At 45.8% G+C, this 19019-nt stretch overlaps 1 protein-coding gene across 2 annotated transcripts in view; it reads left to right on the forward strand.

The window, feature by feature from the left end:
• Positions 1-18232, forward strand: part of COL5A3 (collagen type V alpha 3 chain) — a 107930-nt gene extending 89698 nt beyond the window's left edge. Inside the window, exons 48-67 of one of the 2 annotated variants that reach the window (XM_030197096.1) lie at positions 805-858; positions 1303-1356; positions 1447-1500; positions 3149-3256; positions 3789-3842; positions 5217-5270; positions 5582-5635; positions 5934-5987; positions 6334-6441; positions 7864-7917; positions 8219-8272; positions 8808-8915; positions 9438-9491; positions 10045-10080; positions 10778-10831; positions 12394-12640; positions 13218-13330; positions 14040-14108; positions 15555-15788; positions 16788-18232. In XM_030197096.1, the coding sequence (XP_030052956.1) occupies positions 805-858; positions 1303-1356; positions 1447-1500; positions 3149-3256; positions 3789-3842; positions 5217-5270; positions 5582-5635; positions 5934-5987; positions 6334-6441; positions 7864-7917; positions 8219-8272; positions 8808-8915; positions 9438-9491; positions 10045-10080; positions 10778-10831; positions 12394-12640; positions 13218-13330; positions 14040-14108; positions 15555-15788; positions 16788-16934 (1764 nt within the window). In that variant the 3' untranslated portion in view covers positions 16935-18232. Of the gene's footprint in view, positions 1-804; positions 859-1302; positions 1357-1446; positions 1501-3148; positions 3257-3788; positions 3843-5216; positions 5271-5581; positions 5636-5933; positions 5988-6333; positions 6442-7863; positions 7918-8218; positions 8273-8807; positions 8916-9437; positions 9492-10044; positions 10081-10777; positions 10832-12393; positions 12641-13217; positions 13331-14039; positions 14109-15554; positions 15789-16787 lie in introns of those variants that run through there. The other variant, XM_030197097.1, reaches the window with a different exon arrangement.
• The last annotated feature ends 787 nt before the right edge of the window (positions 18233-19019 follow it).

A 19019-nucleotide genomic window follows, 5' to 3' on the forward strand; every position in this document is an offset into this window, starting at 1 on the left:
GTCTGTCTCAATAGCAGACTACGGACGTTTCCTCCAGGAATTTGTCCAAACCGGTTCCACCTCCTCCGGCAAAGAGTTCCAGGGCTTAACTATTTGTTGAGTGAAAAAATATTTCCTCCTATTTGTTTTAAAAGTATTTCCATGTAACTTCCTCGAGTGTCCCCTAGTCTTTGTACTTTTGGAACGAGCAAAAAATCGATTTACTTCTACTCGTTCTACGCCACTCAAGATTCTGTAGACCTCAATCATAAACTCAAACTGTTTATTGTACGAAAGAAAGAAAATATAAAGGGTAAGTTGAACTGACTAAAATATATTCACAGAGGCAGGACTTCCCGATGCAAGTCTTATAACATACAACATCTGCATCAGGAAGTGATGGTCATGAGACCACATAATTTGAATGATCTCCCAGTGCCAACCTAAAAAGAGAAGGAGAGGGGTCAGGAAGCCACTGGAAATGTTCTGATTAAGTCAGTCAGGGGCCTGGAGATGGCAGGATGAGAGAGCTCGGCCTCAGCAGGGAAGGATGGGATGGGGCACAAGGCTGCAGATTTGCAATAGCATCCTGTTCCTTGATTCGGCCCTGCTCCCAACTTTGAAGCCAGTCCTGATTCTTACCTTCTGCACCCCACTGCATGCTGGGAATTGTAGTTTTTGGGATTCTGCAAAGGATCAGCAGAATTCAGTGGGAGCAGATCTCAGTCTATCTCAGCCTCAATGTAATGACTTGCAGCCCTCTACTAATTCTAAACTTCAGCCCCACGATTTCTCATTTTGCCATCTTTTTCATCCTTACTACAGGGTCCAACCGGCTCCCAAGGCCCCAGGGGTCCTCAGGGACCGAGTGGCGGTGATGTAAGTGATTGAGTTACAGTTATAAGGCTCTTCTGACCCAACGACACTGGGGACAAGGGGGTGTGGACCTGACTGGAGGTTTTGTTGGTCTGAATTTTGTTTTTGGGGTGAGACCAGCTCTAATGCTAAGTGTAAAAGTGGGCAGATGTTGAGAAACACTAACCCACTCCCCACGCAAAGGCGTTTGGACTATCTCTGGGGAGATGGAGGGGAAGGGCTTGGCATCTTCATCTCTCCACCCCAATTAATTTAATTTGGTCTGTCGTGGAGGCCACATCTGCTCTGTCAAGCCAACACACTTTGTGATAGTGGTGAGAGCAACTTACTTCAAACTGATGTTACTCTTTCATTATTGGTGGGTGGGGGGGGGGATTATTCCTTTTTATTCTTTGCCCCTACCTAAACCAGTCGAGATGATAACATGACCTCACTTTACTTCTGCAGGGCCCTCTGGGACTGCCTGGAGGTCTCGGCCAGCCAGGTGCTGTTGGAGACAAGGTGTGTAATTCCTTATGTCTGATGTTCCCAGAATCCCCTTCCCTGGTCTTGCCATTTTGCCTCTGAATCTTTCCTGCTGTTATATTTCAGGGGGAGCCAGGTGAAGCTGGAGATCCCGGGGACCCAGGAGAATCAGGCAGCAGTGTAAGTATCTGAGATAAGGTTCTTCACCATCTCTGAAGGGAAATAAACATCCAGACATCTGTGTATCCCAGGCAGACAAGTGATATTCAGAAAGATAACTTGTCCCCCATGTCCTCCCCTATCTGTAGCTCACAGTGTCACATGGTTAACATTCTTTAGTTCGAAAAGGTACCTGTGTATATCAAATATGGCTGCCTCAAACAGCGTGTGATTATACCGTTCTTTAGTGACATTTTCAGTATATTCATTAAAAAAAGAATGATTACAAAAAGTATGGCTGCCTCCCACTCTTCTCAGTAACCCATTTGGGGAATCTTTGCCTCATGTTATTACTTATTGCAATGATCCAACATGTGATTTTGGATTTCAACGATCCTTTTTAAAGATGGCCGCCTGATTCTTCCCCCTCCTCCATCCCACCCTCCACCCCACCCAAGTGGAAAATCCACTGTACCTACAGCACAAAGGAACACAAGTTCCTACTGGCTAAATGACAAGGAAGAGGCAGCATATTGGTGAGGTAACGCCCCAGCTCCATCTGTCAAGTTGCATCAGGCCACTGCACCAATATCGTAAGTGCCCTCCGGATGGCGTACCAGGCATTGTATGAGTGAATTTGTTCGTGAATATACAGGTTGCAGTCTGAGCACAATGAGGCATGGGGTGACTTTTTTTAAAAAATGTACAGTTCCTAAATTAGGCACATATGCGAATTTTGAGTCAAATTTAGGATCTTCCATTCTCGGCATTTATTTCCCGCCTATTTCCAATTAGAATCAGAGCAGGTTACAAAACAATCAACCATAGTCAAGAAAGTTACTTAGATCATAAATATTTGCTAAACAAATGAGTTTTCAATACTTTCCGTAAAATTCAAGTATATTGAAATTGAACTGGAATCAAATTCCACAATTTGGTAGCAACATAGCTAAAAGAACTGTCATGAAAATGCTTGAAAGGAACCTTATTAATAGCCGGAAAACCTAAATTTAAAAGATAATTAGATCAAGTTGACGAGCGATTGGTTGGATATAGAAACCATAAATAATTTTCAGTGTCAAACTAGCCACCTTAAAATCTATACGGATACGAACAGGCAGCCAATGCAACAATGGAGTGGCATGATCAAACTTCTTACAGCAAAATATCACTTTAGCAACACAATTTTGCAAAAATTGCAGCTTAGTTTGACGTGACTGATGGATGCCAACATATGAGGCATTACAGTAATCAACCTGAGGCAGAATAATTTCTTGGACCAGTACTCAAAATTGGCCAGTTAAAAAATAGGACCTTATCGCCCTTAGCTGTCGCAACTTAGAAAAGATCTTTCTACTTAGACCTTAAATTATTAGATTAATATTTTTTTCTAAATTTAAGATTGAAATCAATTTTTTGACACTTAGGTGCCAGCACTAAGTAGCTAGATAATTTTTCTTAGCCTGTGTCTGAGCCTGACCTGTCCATTTTGATTTTGACTGCTAGTAAAAATAGCTCCAAATTTAGATGTTCAGTGCTATTAAGTTTTAAGAGACTGATTTGGAGGCTAGCTCTTTTGAAAATTGACCCCCTAAGCACCTTACTGCAGGCTACGAGAGGATACGTGTGGACTTTGCAAAGTATTTTTTCAATTTTGTGATCTTTCAAGGGTATGAAAGGAGATGTCGGGGAGAAAGGAGACTCGGGACCCTCTGGAGCCGCTGGAGCACCAGGAAAGAGAGGCACCCCAGGAGAGGATGGAGCCAAAGGAAACCAAGTAAGCCAACAAGATATAATGTAATTAATAGTGATCATATCTGCTAAACAAAATCCATATTTCCTCACCACTATCCTTAACTCCCCCCTCCCCACAAAAAAGTTGGCTTTGATATTTCCGCTAGGTGTTTATTAAAGTTGAAAACATTTCTATTCCACAAATGTCTAGTATTAAATGTCATATAGACAATCTAGTTTTTTATTATGACTGTGGTTTTGTATGTATGATTATTCAATTGTATACTTGAGTAATTTTATTATACATCGCTTTGGACCCATTAGAGGAATTTAGCGGTATTTCATGTAAGATTAGATTAAACAAAACCATTGGAAATTTTACCCCTCTGCCATTTCCACATTTTTCACTTAATTTGAGGGTAGGGAAAAGGTTTTGATCCCCCACCCTCCTCATATTAAAAACAATCTCCCTCTTTTCCCGAAATGGGGTCCCACAGTAGCTTCCCCACATCCTCTTTGTATTTTGTGAATGTAATAATGAGCTCACATCAAACACTGCTATCTTCTCTTTTCAGGGTCCTGTTGGATTCACCGGTGATCCAGGGTCTCCAGGGGAACCAGGTATACCTGTAAGTATGGCTGTCCAAACCCTATAACACTTGTGTAAGAGGGACTCCACCTTCTATGATCACAGTCTAATAATCATGCCCCCCCCCTTACCCAACAAAACTGGTTGACTTCTCTGACTCATCATAGCACTATCTAATTAACTTAACGTTGAATAGGATGGTAAAAAAAAGACTGCCAAAGTCCGCCCAGTCTTTCTTTCCAGTAGGAATATGACATCTACTTGCTGTCTGGCTTGATCCTCCCTTCACGCTTCCTTCATCATCATGGATCCTCTGTGCTTGCCTAGGTCTTTTTGAATTCTAATACTAATTTTTACCTCCCCTCACCTGTGCATGGAGATGTTCCACTGATCCACTGTTCTTTCTGTAAATAAATATCTGTTTATGTTATATATGAGTCTACCAGCCTCTAGACGAGATTAATCACATTTATAATAACACCGCAAACTTCCAGCCACTGATTAGGAAAGTTATCTGGATTAGAGAGCTGAACGGGAATGGGGTTACTGGGAATCCTACGGTTCCCACGGGAACCCTATGGGGATCCCCTGCAGGTCCACAGGACTCCCACAGGGATCCCCTCCAACTCCACGGGGATCCCATGGGGATGGACACAGGTCTTGCAGGGTTCGTGCAGGATTGTAGTGCCAGGTCAGCCTACTTATCATTTCCTTGTGTTTCTAAGCCACCTTAGCAATTATAATAATAGCACTAAAAAAATTTATGGATAAATCCCCATAAGCACTGAGAGGGGAAGTTTCAACATGGACAACTGTTAAGTTGGGTTATTTTACTACACGTCGGGTTATTTTAGTACAGGGGATGGGCGGGGATGGAGGAGATTGCGCATGGGGATGGGCAGGGATGGAGGAAATTCTGGTGGGGATGGGCAGGAACAGGTTAGATTCCTGTGGGGATGGATAGGGACAGGTGACATTTCTGTCCCCATGCAACTCTCTAATCTGGATAAATTTATTCAGATATTCAGCAGAACTTACCCAGATAAGTGATCCAGATAAAGTTATTTGGACAGCTTTAGGACACCTATTTTTCTTATCAGAGATATCCAGGTAACTTCAGCTGATCAGGGCTGAATATTCAGAAGGAGGGGGGCTGAGGTTCAAAGTGATTGGCAGGTACTTTGTCTTCAGTGGTCCAATTTAATTAGAGTTGAAATCAACAGATCTCACGCTCATCAGTAGGTGTACATATGAGTTTTTTTTAATTTGGGGGGTGGGGGGTGGGAGAGTTTGCAGAGAACTTCAGTCCAAGATCGGAGTCTCTCTCTGTTGGGAAACAATAATCATGGCTGAAATGGATAACCACTGATTTTTAGATTTCCTTCTCCCACTGTTTATTTCCCATGTTTTCCAGGGTGTGGATGGAGAACCGGGACCGAAGGGAGACCCTGGAGAACCTGGAAACCCTGTAAGTTCGGATGCATCAGACTAGGTGTCTCTAATTGCAACAGTTATAAATGTTCTCAAACTGCAATATTTTGGAAGTGGTTTGGTCAGCCGCAAAGGGCCACATCAAAATGAAATGTATCATCCTACGGCCTCCTCCCTTTGAGCCATGTCACAGCTACAAGTATTAAGAGAAGAAAATAAGAGTCCTCTAATCTTTTTTTCCCATTTCCAAGTGCATGTCAAAAGGACTTGGAAGACAGAGGTTAAATAGACATGGCAGGATAGAGAAATCCATGCTACCGCAGTAATGATGATAGATTTTCTTTGCAGGGTCCACCTGGTGCTTCAGGAGAGGCTGGCCCTAATGGCCCCCCTGGGAAGAGGGTGAGTAACTGTTTGGAAGTCTTGTGACCCTCCTGTTGCCTGTCCTATACCGTGGTGGGGTTGTGTGTGTGTTGCCCAGGCTTTTCCTGTTTGTGATGGACATTGAGAAGTGTGAGCACCTTGGGTTGTGGTTATCGCTGGGTGATGGATGTGTTCAAGCAGTGACTGTTCTCTCTTTGTTGCCATGAGAGCTGTGGTATTGTAGTATATCCTTGACACTCTCTGTCCTCTTCATCTCTGAACTGTGAGGTTTACTAATCACTCCAACACATCGCTGTGTGTTTTATGTTTCCTTCAGGGACCTGTTGGCCCTGTAGGGCGACCAGGAAAGGAGGGAGAGAAAGGTGCAAAGGTAAGTCATTGGTTTGTCTACACTGGGATTGAGGCCCACAGTTCTGGCTCCTTCTCTGAGTCATATGATCTCTCAGTGTGTCATTGTGTGTGTGACCTTGGGGGCCAGTCTCTCTGTGTACACAGTTCTGGAGGTTGGGGTAGTGATGTTTTTCCTCCTGCCCTCTAACCTTTTAGGAAGTTCTGTGCACTCTGGTTGCCCTATCTGTGCAGTCAGATCTTCCAGGCCAGACATGGCTGTGTGCAGGTGTCCTGGGTATTGAATTATGGATCCAGAGCTCCTGGTGAAGATGAGTGGGTCTCTTCAATTCACTTAAAGATCATATTTGCTCTTTGGTTTTTCTTAGGGTGAAGCTGGAACCAGTGGACTCCCGGGTAGGACAGGGCCCATTGGTGCCCAAGGACCTCCAGGCAGAGCTGGATCAGAAGGCCTCCCTGGTATCCCTGGATCTGTTGTAAGTCTACCTGCCAAGGGTGTCTGTTATTTCTCTGTTTAGAAGTCTTCTCTTGCTCCTTTGGGGCTCGAAGATCAATCAGAATGTATCCCATCTACCTTTCCCTTTCAATAATTAATCTGTCTACTCCAACCCTACTACTGTAGCAAGGGTCGTCTGGGAAGGATACCCAGATGGCAGACCCATTAATACATGAGCACTTCAGCAGTTGGGTGATGTCTTTGATTTACAGTAGTTAAACTGTCTCTGGCAGACAGGGAAGTGAAGGAGATCTATGACAACTGCTTCTATAGCGTCCCTTGTCCTGCCTGAGCTCTGTCCATAGTCCTGATTAATCTTGAGGACCAGAAGCCAGGTTTCAGGGATATCAAACCCAGGGCTGCTGAGGAGTGCTGCCAGTTGAGTCATCCCAGGGTGCAGCTTTGTCTAACTATGGGAGATGGCCAGTTGAGATTCAGGTAGAGAGCGGAAGGCAGGCTGGATCTTCGCTGGCATCTGCTTTTGGTGGAGTAGTGTTTCTCCCTGTGACTCAGTACTAATCCCTGGCTCTTCTGCTCACATCCTGTTAGGGCATTAGGGTCTTACAGTTAAGGTTGCTAACAGGCTTCAGGTTCGTCCAACAGTGTTGATCTAGTCCTGGGTTTTCCCCATTGCATGCAGGGACATGTAGTCTTGCTTTTCTTAAAGAATGCAGTGGGGAACTAAAGTAAGCCCAGGCCCCTCTCCTCAAGCCACTGCACTGGCTTCCGATTAGGTACCGCATACAGTTCAAGCTTCTCCTACTAACCTACAAATGCACTTGATCTGCACCCCCTCCCTACTCTCTACCCTCATCTCCCCCTACGTGCCTACCCGTAACCTCCGCTCTCAAGACAAATCCCTCCTTTCAGTACCCTTCTCCACCACCGCCAACTCCAGGCTCTGCCCTTTCTGCCTTACCTCACCCCACCCCAGGCTTGGAATAAACTCCCTGAGCCCATTCGCCAGGCCCCCTCCCTGCCCATCTTCAAATCCTTGCTCAAAGCCCACCTTTTCGATGTTGCCTTCAGCACCTAACCACCATACCATACCATATTCAGGAAATCTAGACTGCCCAACTTGACATTTCGTCCGTTAGATTGTAAGCTCCTTTGAGCAGGGACTGTCCTTCTTTGTTAAACTGTACAGCGCTGCGTAACCCTAGTAGCGCTCTAGAAATGTTAAGTAGTAGTAGTAGTAGGACTGGATCAACCCTGTCGGATGAATCTGGTTTCAGTTGGCAACCATACTTACAGTGTGGTATCCATCTACTGTACCCTCTTTATAACCTTAATGTGTGGAGCTGAGATGATCCAAGGCATAATTTCTCTGTCAGTCAAATGACCGCTGGCTTACTTGTTTACTGATCATGGCAAGTAATGAGATGTTTACATATTTTTGTAGGGTGAACAAGGACTGACTGGGCCTCCAGGACAGGCTGGGCCCCCGGGCCCCTTGGTGAGTTTCTCTTCATTCCCTTCCCATTTCTGCTGTGTTGGTTGTTGAAGGAGAGAGTTAACTGTTCTCCAAAGCCCATTGGATAAGGATGGGCACACCCTAAACCTAAAACACCTAACAGGCTGGGCGTAGGCCAATCAAAATTCCAGTCCAAGCATTCTAGGTTGTGCCAATCATGTATATAATATAGCCACCTCAAAACATTAGGTTAGCATGTGGAATACTTCGTGGAACTAGAGCTCATCAACTTGATAGTTTGTCTTGCAGAATAACATTTCCTTCCCATGCTTTTGTTTTGCAGGGACCTCCAGGGCTGCCTGGGCTGAAGGGAGATTCAGGATTCAAGGGAGACAAAGTGAGTGTCACCATAACACCTCAACACATCCTAAATTCATAGAAGAACTGAACAGGCAACACCTCTAGGACTGGGAGGGGTCAGGGGATGGGCACAGGGATACAAAACCTGTCACCTCTAGGACTGGAGGGCTCAGGGGATGGGCATAGAGAGACAGTATGCATCTCAGCCCTTAATGTTATGTTTCAGAGCTGTCTCAAGTGGACAGTGACTCAAAGCCCACATCATATGAAAGCTTTTGGAGATGAAACAGTGACCAGGCTTGAGAACTGATCCTTCTTCTGCCTGTAGATTTGGTCCCTCCAAAACAAGATTGAGTCATGTTGGTTTGGCAGAGCAGGGAATCGGCTGATGGCTTCTTCCTTTACATGAACGAAGATCCCACAAGGAAATGTTAGATGTGAGGCTCATTAAGCTGCACAACATCTATGGTTTGGGAGATTTGATAGGTTGTTTTGTGTGATCTCAAGTTCTTCTCTCTTACTTCATTCTCTAAGTTCATCTTTATGTCTGTTGCTCTGTCCATACCTTCTAGGGTCATGTGGGGCTAATCGGTCTCATTGGACCTCCGGGGGAGCATGGAGAGAAGGGGGACAGAGGTCTTGCTGGAAGCCAGGGGCCTATAGGAGCCAAGGGAGACCCTGTAAGTATATAGGTTGGTGCTATATCATAGGGGTTGTGTCCCCAGGATCTGTCTAGTAAACTGTTGTTCAGTTGTTTGGAGCAAAAAGGTTCCACCATTCATTTGTGAAATGAGAAAGGATAAATCAAGTTGAGATATGGAGGAGCATGAGGGAAACACTTACACCATCCACTGAGAAACACTGGAGTAGGAGGATAGGTCGAGGCAGTCCTGGTTTTACCCATTGCATGATGGAAGATGTAATTCCTACATTTCTTAGACAGAACAGGCCTACAAGCCCCAGCCTGCAATGGGGCTGATGAAGCCAAATTGGCCAGTCCTTCATACCATGGAGCTCACTAGCAACCCAGAAATCAAGGTCATGCCCATCCTGAGCATTACATTTGGTGGTAGGTTCCCAACATCTCCTGTTCACTTCAGGAAGCTATCACAAAGGCAGAAGCCCTTCAAAAATCCTTTGTAGATTAACTCATTGCATTTGCTTTCATGGACCTAAAGAGATTTCCATCTCTTTTCAATCAGGGTGTCACAGGGCCACTGGGCCCTCAAGGGCCACCAGGAACTACAGGTCTCACAGTAAGTAGCATCTCTGTGGTTGTCTGTTCTGTACTTTCTCTCTAGCCTTGCTGAATTCCCAGTGCCTCTGCCTTGGATGTGGTCATTAGGGGATGTGCATGTACAAAAGTTTTGGTTTATTTTTAGGTTGTTTTTAATCTTTTCTTTTCCCCAATTGTCAGATAGTTTTCCATTTGTTTCGCAGATTCATTATAATAACATTTTTGTTATGTATGATAACATTTTTAAAATTATGTTCATTTGTAGGTTGATGTGCTTTAAATCAATTTATGAGACACTGAATTTTGTAAGGTGCTCTAAAGAACCAAATGTGGGCCTCCTTGTGCCTCAGTTCTAATCCCCAGCTTTGTCACTATCTGTGTATCTGACCTCAGAGTGAGTCTCTTTCTCTTCGTATGCCTCACATCCCTAGTGGCCATCTACTTTCTTTGAATGGATCTCTATATTTGAGCTGTACGTTATCTTCTCTCTCCAACTGAGATCCAGTTGTGAGGCTCAATATCAATTTAGTTTAGAACTGAAGTTGATTTTTTTTATCATTTTTTCCTAACAGGGGCCACTGGGCCAGAAAGGCTCAAAAGGAACAACAGTGAGTATCCTCACCTTTATAGACATTTCATAGGCAATGGATCCCTCGGTTGGCTTGGTCCTCTCCTTTCAAATTAAACCCCATTGGTTCTCTTATTTCTACATCCTATTGCCCTCCTTCCTCTCACATATAGGTCTTGTTTCCTATTCAGGGCCCAACATGAGCCTCCTTCCTCTAATGCCTTCCCCAGACTCTGAATCTTATCTGCTTATCTCCAATCCACTTTACTTTTCCTCTGCTGTCCCCAGCCCAGGGTCCTTCCCTGTTGTTCATTCCTCCTCCAGAATTCTTATGGTTCACCAGCTCCTCTGTGATGAACCTAATCATGCCGCTCTTGCATCTGCCCCCTTCCCTTCTCCATTTGCATCAGAGACTTTCCCTGGTCAATTGTTCCTGAGTGACTATTCAGCTATCCATTGGGCCCTTTGATTGTCTGCATAGCAAGGTAGCAGGAACTGAACCATATGCCCTGGTTCTTTTCTGTGTCTTATTCTGACCACCAACAATTCATTCTTTAAAATCAAAGCTACCTCTTCCTGACAGAGTTCCTCCCAAGATCTTGCATGATATAGAGTTATTCCATCATTTGAGAGGGCTCGCTAGAAACCTCAGTGTCTTGGTCTAGCCAGTTGAGTGATTTTTATTAATCGTATGCATTCAAGGTGGTTTAAGTCTTGGTATGGTTGCATCTTTGCAGGGATTCGCTGGCCCAAGAGGTGATCCTGGTGCCCCTGGCCCCCCCGGCCCTCCTGTAAGTATCACAGGTCAACTGGTTGATCCCATCTCTAGGGAAAGCAATTTTTACAGATGTAAGGTACAAAAGCCCAGACTGAAAATCTTCCTCCAGGAACATGGCTAACATTGCACACACCTCCTAGGGTGCCCCTGTGTAATCCTGTCCCTTGTCCCTAGGAAGAGGAAAACACTTCCGCCCTAGAGGCTGGAATAAGAGAGACAATCAGACTTAGATATAGGCGCAACCAGTAAAAATCTTTATTGGTATCTCACTAAGCTAATACAAAATAATTGTTCTCTCTGGAGCAGGTTGTCACCCAGTAGCCAGACGCACAGGCTGAATAACAAAACTGCTCAGCAAAAACTTTCTTAGCCATCACATATGTACTGTTGTAAGTTTCATTTCTCCCAAATCATGTGATTTCTCCTAAACTAACTTATGGTCATATATGGATTTTCCTGTAATATTCTGTATTTTTTTTATGTATACATATATGGCAATTTCCTACATTGTATCATCCTCTCCTCTTGTGTGCACATGCACACGTTGTGGCAATTGGCTAATTCCTTATCAGTACAGCGTGCTCACAGCGTGCAAATAACCATGTAGCAAGCAAATAATAAATATTATAAGACACCTGGTGTCCTTCTATCTAACAGGAGCAACTCCTTCTTTGGAGGGTCCTCAGTCTCTCATCACCACCAGGGTTATATCCAATTATATCTGCCATATATGGACTGCATAGCCTCTGTTCCTCCTGCCACCTTGACATGTAACATGTACTTTCCATTTCCTGAGAAAGCACTGCAACTTACCTGCAGCTACTACTACTACTACTACTATTTAGCATTTCTATAGCGCTACAAGGCTTACGCAGCGCTGCACAAACATGGAAGAAAGACAGTCCCTGCTCAAACAGCTTACAATCTAATAGACAAAAAATAAAGTAAGCAAATCAAATCAATTAATGTGTACAGGAAGGAGGAGAGGAGGGTAGGTGGAGGTGAGTGGTTACAAGTGGTTACGAGTCAAAAGCAATGTTAAAGAGGTGGGCTTTCAGGAATAAACTAAAAATATGCTGAAGACAGCAAACTAGGAAATCTGAAGGCTAGCTGGGCCATATTACAGGCCTAGTATAGGAAGGAATATACACCCCCCCCCCCCCATAATTGTAGCAGTGTTAAAAAGAGGTGCTCTTATGGACTAAGTTAAGCTAATTTTTAGTCAAAACTTAACCAGCCAGAGAGCCATGATTGAAAATAAGTTTTAACCAGATTGGCTAGTATGAAGATTGTGGTTTTAGTTCTCATGGTTGATCAACTAACTTTTGATCTTCAATCAAATGCCAATCCCAGGACTAGCCAGATTTGGAGCAGTGGAAAGTAGGTGGACAGATTTAGCCGCCACTCTATGGAGTAAACCTTTTCCCTGAGGGATCTAACTCATTCAATCACACATTAGCTGGTCTGATCCTTTAAAAAAAAAAAAAAAATCACCCCTCTGAACTCTTTGGGAGACGGTATCTTGTAACCCAGTGGTAAGAGCCTTGCAACACTCGTCTGTTTTCTGCCTTGCAGGGCCCTCCAGCTGAAGTGGTCGAATCACAGCCTCTGGATCAGCCCCGGAAGAGGAGAAGGAAATCTGATATGGAGCTGGATCAGGAGCAGGCAGACCAAGCACCAGACTATGGGATGGAAGAGGTCTATGGCAGCCTTGAGTCCCTCAAGATGGAGGTGGAACAGTTGAGGTCACCAGTGGGAACCCAAGACAGCCCTGCCCGAACCTGCAAAGAACTTCAAATGTGCCACCCAGACTATGCAGATGGTGAGTGGGGGTGGGGGTGGGGCTTCCATGTATTGCACTATGACAGGGATCCTGAGGTAGACCTTGGGAGAGGGCTGAACGTTTGGCAGGCAACTAAAGAATTATCCACATGCAGGAGCCATGGAAGACTACCAGAGGCTCCATCTCTTAATAGAACCAGGCTCATGGGTCTGAATATCAGCAACACTTCAGTAGGAAACAAGGGTGTTCTGTTTTTGGCCAGAGTGGCTGGCATTGGTAACATGAGAACTGGTCTGTCGATCAGAAGAGGCATGTAGGGCTCAACATTAGGAGGGCAGGATGAACGGGTGAGGTACCTGCAGCACTGAGAGGAGTGGCTGAGTTCCACAGTCTCACCTGGTTGGAGTGGATTTGGCCATAGATCCAGTCTGAAACCTGAATAGCCAAGGCTTCACCCCCCTGCTGTAATCATAGCCAAAAAGATTGTTAGAACTCCAGATGGTGAGTGACTTATACCCCAAAGCTGAGGAATGTGGCAGAACCACAGTCTATGTTTACGGTCTGGTTTGTCCCTCCCCCATCTAAGTCTTTCCTCTTGTTTTTCTCTCCTATGTAGGAAATTACTGGATTGATCCAAACCAGGGATGTGCTAGAGACTCTTTGAAGGTTTTCTGCAATTTTACAGCTGGGGGAGAGACCTGCCTGTACCCAGATAAGAAATTTGAATCAGTAAGTCAAGAGGAGCACTCCCAGACTTTCCACCCTAGAGAAGGTTTCACTGCCATACAAAAACGAGCTCAACTTAACTCTACTGCATGGTCTGGGGAGGTTGGAGGAGAGGGGGAGAATTCAGGAGTGTGACTTTGTCCTAGTTCTTCCATTGACTCTCTGTCACTTTACCTCCTTATGTCTCAGTTCTAATCCCCGGCTTTGTCACTGACTCTCTGTGTGTGAACTCAGGGTGTGTCACTTTATCTCCCTGTGACCTGGCTTGGCCACTGTTGGAAGCAGGATACTGGGCTAGATGGACCATTGGTCTGACTCATTATGACTATTCTTATGATTCAGTTCTAATCCCCTGCTCTGTCACTGACTTTGTGTGTGTGATCTTGGTGTGAGTCACTTTCTCTCCCTGTGCCTCAGTTCTAATCCCTGGCTTTGTTTCTAGTCCCTACAATTGGGAGCAGTTGAATAGAAGCTTGAGTTTGAAGGCTCTGTCAGGCTCAAATAGAATTTGCTCGGCCTTTAAGGGTCACATCTTTATAGGGAGAGAGGCGTTCTACTGCCTTTGCCCAGAAGGACACTCAAGGGGAACCTCCCTTCCAAGAGGTAAATTGGGAGGAAGCAGGCCTGAGGGAATGGAGTCCAGCAGAGCCCCTGAACCTGGAGAATTAGTATATGCACCAAGGTTTATTGACCAGTGTCTCCTTATTCATAGGTAAAGCTTGCAGCTTGGTCAAAGGATCGTCCTGGAGAGTGGTACAGCACCTTCAAACGTGGCCGAAAGGTGAAGATCCAGGGAACATGGTCTTAGCAGGCTGAGAGCTTGGTGTGGAGGGGATGGGCTTTACCCCTAGCACCTATATTCTACACAGTGTCCCATTCAGGTTACACAACTACGATGCAAAGCTATTCATAGTGACATCAATAGGCATCACACAGGGGTGGGTGGGGGGCCTACAGAACCATGTCCCTCTGTCAGCAAAATAACTTTCCCAATAAAGGGGGGGGGGGGGGGGTGAGTCACCAGATCTGGCATGCAGGAAGAAAATGGGAATATCTGAGATGAGTTCAAAAATCAGAAACAATATTTTCAGAGAACAGACCCTCCCTCCAACGCTCTCCACCATGGGAGACAGCTAACACATGATGAATATTGATGATTCCTCCCCCCCATCCTCTGCAGCCATCTTGTCTTGATTAAGAAAGGGAGAGAAATAGATGGGGGGGGGGGGGGGAAGAACCCTGAAGCAGCTGGTGAAGAATTGTGTACCCTTCTCACAATACACACTCACAAATGCAGACACAACAACACAGTGAACGCCCATCTCAAAACATACACCACACACAAACACCCCATGCCCTATGCACAGCAGTTGACACCCTTCTTAAAAAGCACACACATCCTCACCCACTCTGCTCAGTAGACGCTCTGAAACCTTTGTACCCAGGAAAACACACACACGACTTATCACTGTTCATTTCAGAGTGTGTCCTTGTCTATGTACACGCACACAGCCCACTCTTTGTCACTTGCCTTTTAATGTTTGAAGGTAGCCCAGAATGATTTGTGGTACTAGAGCTTCAGTTTCAGTTCAGGTCCTACATTGTTGCATGTAACGTTCTGCAGCCTTTAACGGTATCATCTAAGCTGCTTACCCATCGCTCCCCTTTCACCATATACAGTCACAACAACTGGTAAAACCATACTAAATTATATCAGGTACTCAATATGGAATGTAGGAACCTCATCACCCCCTCTACAAATCTGTGCTGGAAAGTATTCCAGATACTGTGTCTCTGCATGCTTTTCATGCTCGTCAACAAGGCTGCCCACCTTAGCCAGGGTAGGCTTCCAGGTGATCTTGATAGTTGAATTTTCTCTTCTTTCTTCCTCCCAAACCCACCATTCCTCTGCAAGTCATAATTTCCTTCTCCCTCATCTCAGTTTTAGTCCTCAGCAGTCACTGGGGTAAGGACTGTGCAGGATGTGTCCCTGATGAGAGAAAGTCAGGAAGAGGAGGCTTCCAGGCAGGGTAGCTCCAGATTCTGGTCCAACAGGGAGAGGCCGGAAATAAGATGTTGTGCTTGATGGCTCCCTGACAAGAGCCAGAAGAGCAGAGTCAGTGGAATGAAGCTTCTTCTCATGCTTTAATCTGTGTCTCCCCGCCCCCAATTTCTCTCTCTCTTTCTCTTTGTCTCTCTCTCTCCCTCTCCCTCCCTTGTTCTGAAGTTCTCTTACATGGACGCAGATGGGATCCCGATACACATTGTCCAGATGACCTTTTTGAGACTGCTCAGTGCCTTCGCCCGGCAAAACTTCACCTATCACTGCCAGAACTCTGTTGCCTGGTATGATGCTACCACTGGGGGCTACAGGCGTGCCCTCAGATTTCTGGGGGCCAATGACGAGGAGCTGACCCATCGCAGGACACCAAACCTTGATAGCCTGTACGATGGCTGTGAGGTAAGTCTCCGGCCAGGCATCCTTGCATGCTCCTTCCTTGTGCCTTTCTTGGGAGAAGACCATCCAGAGAGTACCCGGGGTGTGTACATGATAAGAAGAACATGCCTTCAATTCCCCCCCTCAAACATTCCTTCCCTACTCCCTCTCCCTAGTAGAGGTCAATGGACAGTGGCTCAATGGAAAATGAGCATGATGGAAGGTTTCTGGTTCAATTCCCAGTTAGGGACATCAGTTGGAGTTTTCTGTTATTTAATTTCTTATATACTATCTGCAAGCCTGAAAGCCATCAAAGCAGTGTATATTCAGGTATTGTAGATATTTTTCTGCTCCCAAATCTGTTCTCAGGAACTTCTGCTCCTCACAGACTTGAAGGGATATCCACAGTGAATGTGCCCGAGAGATGGCTTGCCATATGGGAGACCCAAGTTCATGCAAATTTCTTCTCTGTGTCTTCATTGTGGATCTTGTTGACAGCAGGGGAGGGGGAAGAATGAGGAGCAGGGGAGGGGATCTTCCAGGACAGCTTTGTAGGTGCACTGTGTGGCAGGGCCAAAGCCAGGCTTGAACCAGCCTACTGTAGGGAATATGGAGTTATCCAGCAACAGTGAGAAGCTATGTCCCATATTAAATAAAAATGATTTCTAAAAACCCACCTCGCCCCCATCCCCAGCACAGCTTCCGAGTCCATCCACAGAAATGCTATGGAAAAACAGGTGGATACATAGCTAGACTGATATTTCATGTACCCCTGAAGACAGGATCTTCAGCACCCACCTCCTGCCCATTGGGAAGAATGAGACAAAGGATCATGTTGGGGCTTATGGAGGAGGGGGGAAGGGGCGAGGATCAGCACAATGGGTGATGTGGGAGCCTGTAGCTGAGCACTTAAAGGGGAATCAGGTACTGGTGGATGTCTTCTCCTGCAAAGCTTCACTCTAAATTCTTCCTAATGTTTTTTTTTTTCTTCACTCCTTTCCACACCCTTCCTGCCCCTCCCAGTTACGAAAAGGCAACGAAAGAACCGTCCTGGAAATTGTCTCCTACAAGGTGGAGCAGCTGCCACTTATGGACGTTGCTATCACCGACTTTGGAGAACCCAGCCAGAAGTTTGGATTTGAACTGGGTCCTGTTTGCTTCAATGGCTGAAGCCGAGACAGAGATTGAAAAGGTGGGGTGTGGGCATTGGATTAAAAAAAAAAGAAGCAAAAGACAGACAAAAAATGGACTTGAAAACATCTTTTTTAAACTCCACAATAGCAAAGTGATCAAAAAAAGAACATGTCCTTCAATGCAGCAGTGGCTGCCACGTCTAATGTTTTCCTATATGTACCTAACTGTTGGGATTTTGTGGTGTGTGTCTCTGATTTTTGTTGTTTAATTTTTTAATCGATTTTTAAATATGCAAATAATTTGCCCTTGTAGGGTCCACAAAGCCTTGAATAACTTTCCTCAAAAGTTCAACTACTGTCCCGCCCTCACTGACTGTGTGGGGGAAATGGGCGAGCTCTATGCATTGCACCTGCCCCCTCAGAAGACAGGGTGGAAATGGGGTGGATAACATTCCCCTGGTCCCAAAGGCTACTTGAGGTGTGAAATGACTCTCAGGCAGCAGGAGACCAACAAGGGCCAGTGTTTTCTGTAAGAACTGGTTTGGGCTTTATTTATTATTTTGAACGGAGTGAACCTGTGCCAGGGAGGCCTGGGGGTATCCGGTATTACCAGGCCAACCTGACCTCTGAGGGGAGATTTGGGCTTCACTGTCCCCATTCTTGCCCGTTGATGGGCCCGTGAGTGAAGTTGGGTCAGGAATCGCAACAGAATATGTTTGTGATACCTTTGTGAGCTTGTTAAAAAGTGGATCAGTGTTCAGGAAAAGCGCACCTTCAAAAACCCTGGATGCAGAAGTTCTTCACCATCTGATGAAGGCGGTCAATCTGAAACCTCAACTATTCTAATGATGAAAAGGGCCTCAGTAATAATAGGTGTCTAAAAACTATCACTCACTGCATTTGGCACATCCCCAGGTCCTCCATTCCTAGAGGTAACAGGCTCTGTATCCCTCTGTCCATCCCCTGAACCCTCCAGTCCTAGAGATCAAAGGCTCTGTATCCCTGTGTCCATCCTTTGATTCCTCCTCTAGTCCTAGAAGTGACAGGCTCCATATCCCTATATCCACCCCCTGAACCCTCCAATCCTAGAGGTGATGGGTTCTGTATCCCTGTGTCCATCCCCTGAATCCTCCACTCCTAGACGTGACAGGCTCTGTGTCCCTGTGTCCATCCCCTGAACCCTCCAGTCCTAGAGGTGATGGGTTCTGTATCCCTGTGTCCATCCCCTGAATCCTCCACTCCTAGACGTGACAGGCTCTGTGTCCCTGTGTCCATCCCCTGAACCCTCCAGTCCTAGAGGTGACAGGCTCTGTATCCCTGTGTCCATCCCCCGAATCCTCCAGTCCTAGAGGTGACGAGCTCTGTGTCCCTGTGTCCATCCCCTGAACCCTCCAGTCCTAGAGGTGAAAGGCTCTGTATCTCTGTGTCCATCCCCTGAACCCTCCAGTCCTAGAGGTGACAGGCTCTGTATCCCTGTGTCCATCCCCTGATCCCTCCTGTCCTAGAGGTGACAGGCTCTTTGTCCCTGTGTCCATCCCCTGAACCCTCCAGTCCTAGAGGTGAAAGGCTCTTTGTCCCTGTGTCCATCCCCTGAACCCTCCTGTCCTAGAGGTGTCAGGCTCTGTGTCCCTGTGCCCTCCAGTCCCTTGATTCCTCCAGTCCTAGAGGTGACAGGCTCTGTATCTCTGTGTCCATCCCCTGATCCCTCCTGTCCTAGAGGTGTCAGGCTCTGTGTCCCTGTGCCCTCCAGTCCCTTGATTCCTCCAGTCCTAGAGGTGACAGGCTCTGTGTCCATCTCCATGACATACTGGGATCTGTAGGTTTGACCAGTGCATTATACAACACTAGCAGTTGAAAGGTCTGGAAGAAGCTTGAGCTGGGGACTGAAAGAGCTGTCTGTCATAAAGTCTCTCTCCCTTCTCTGCATTGTAAGGGGAGAGGGTGTGAAGAGTTTTGGGGTGGGTTCCAAAAGTGAATGTATTTATTTAGTCTGGTTCTGATGCCTCTCCCGCTGTTGAAAATTCAGGAAGGTGCTGGGGAATGGAGTGATATTTTCATGTTGAAATCTTGCTGGAAATAATGAAGTTGTTTTTCAGTGCCAACATTACTGTAGTAATTTAAA

Source organism: Microcaecilia unicolor, chromosome 3 (genome assembly GCF_901765095.1).
Source record: "Microcaecilia unicolor chromosome 3, aMicUni1.1, whole genome shotgun sequence".
Lineage (NCBI taxonomy): Eukaryota > Metazoa > Chordata > Amphibia > Gymnophiona > Siphonopidae > Microcaecilia > Microcaecilia unicolor.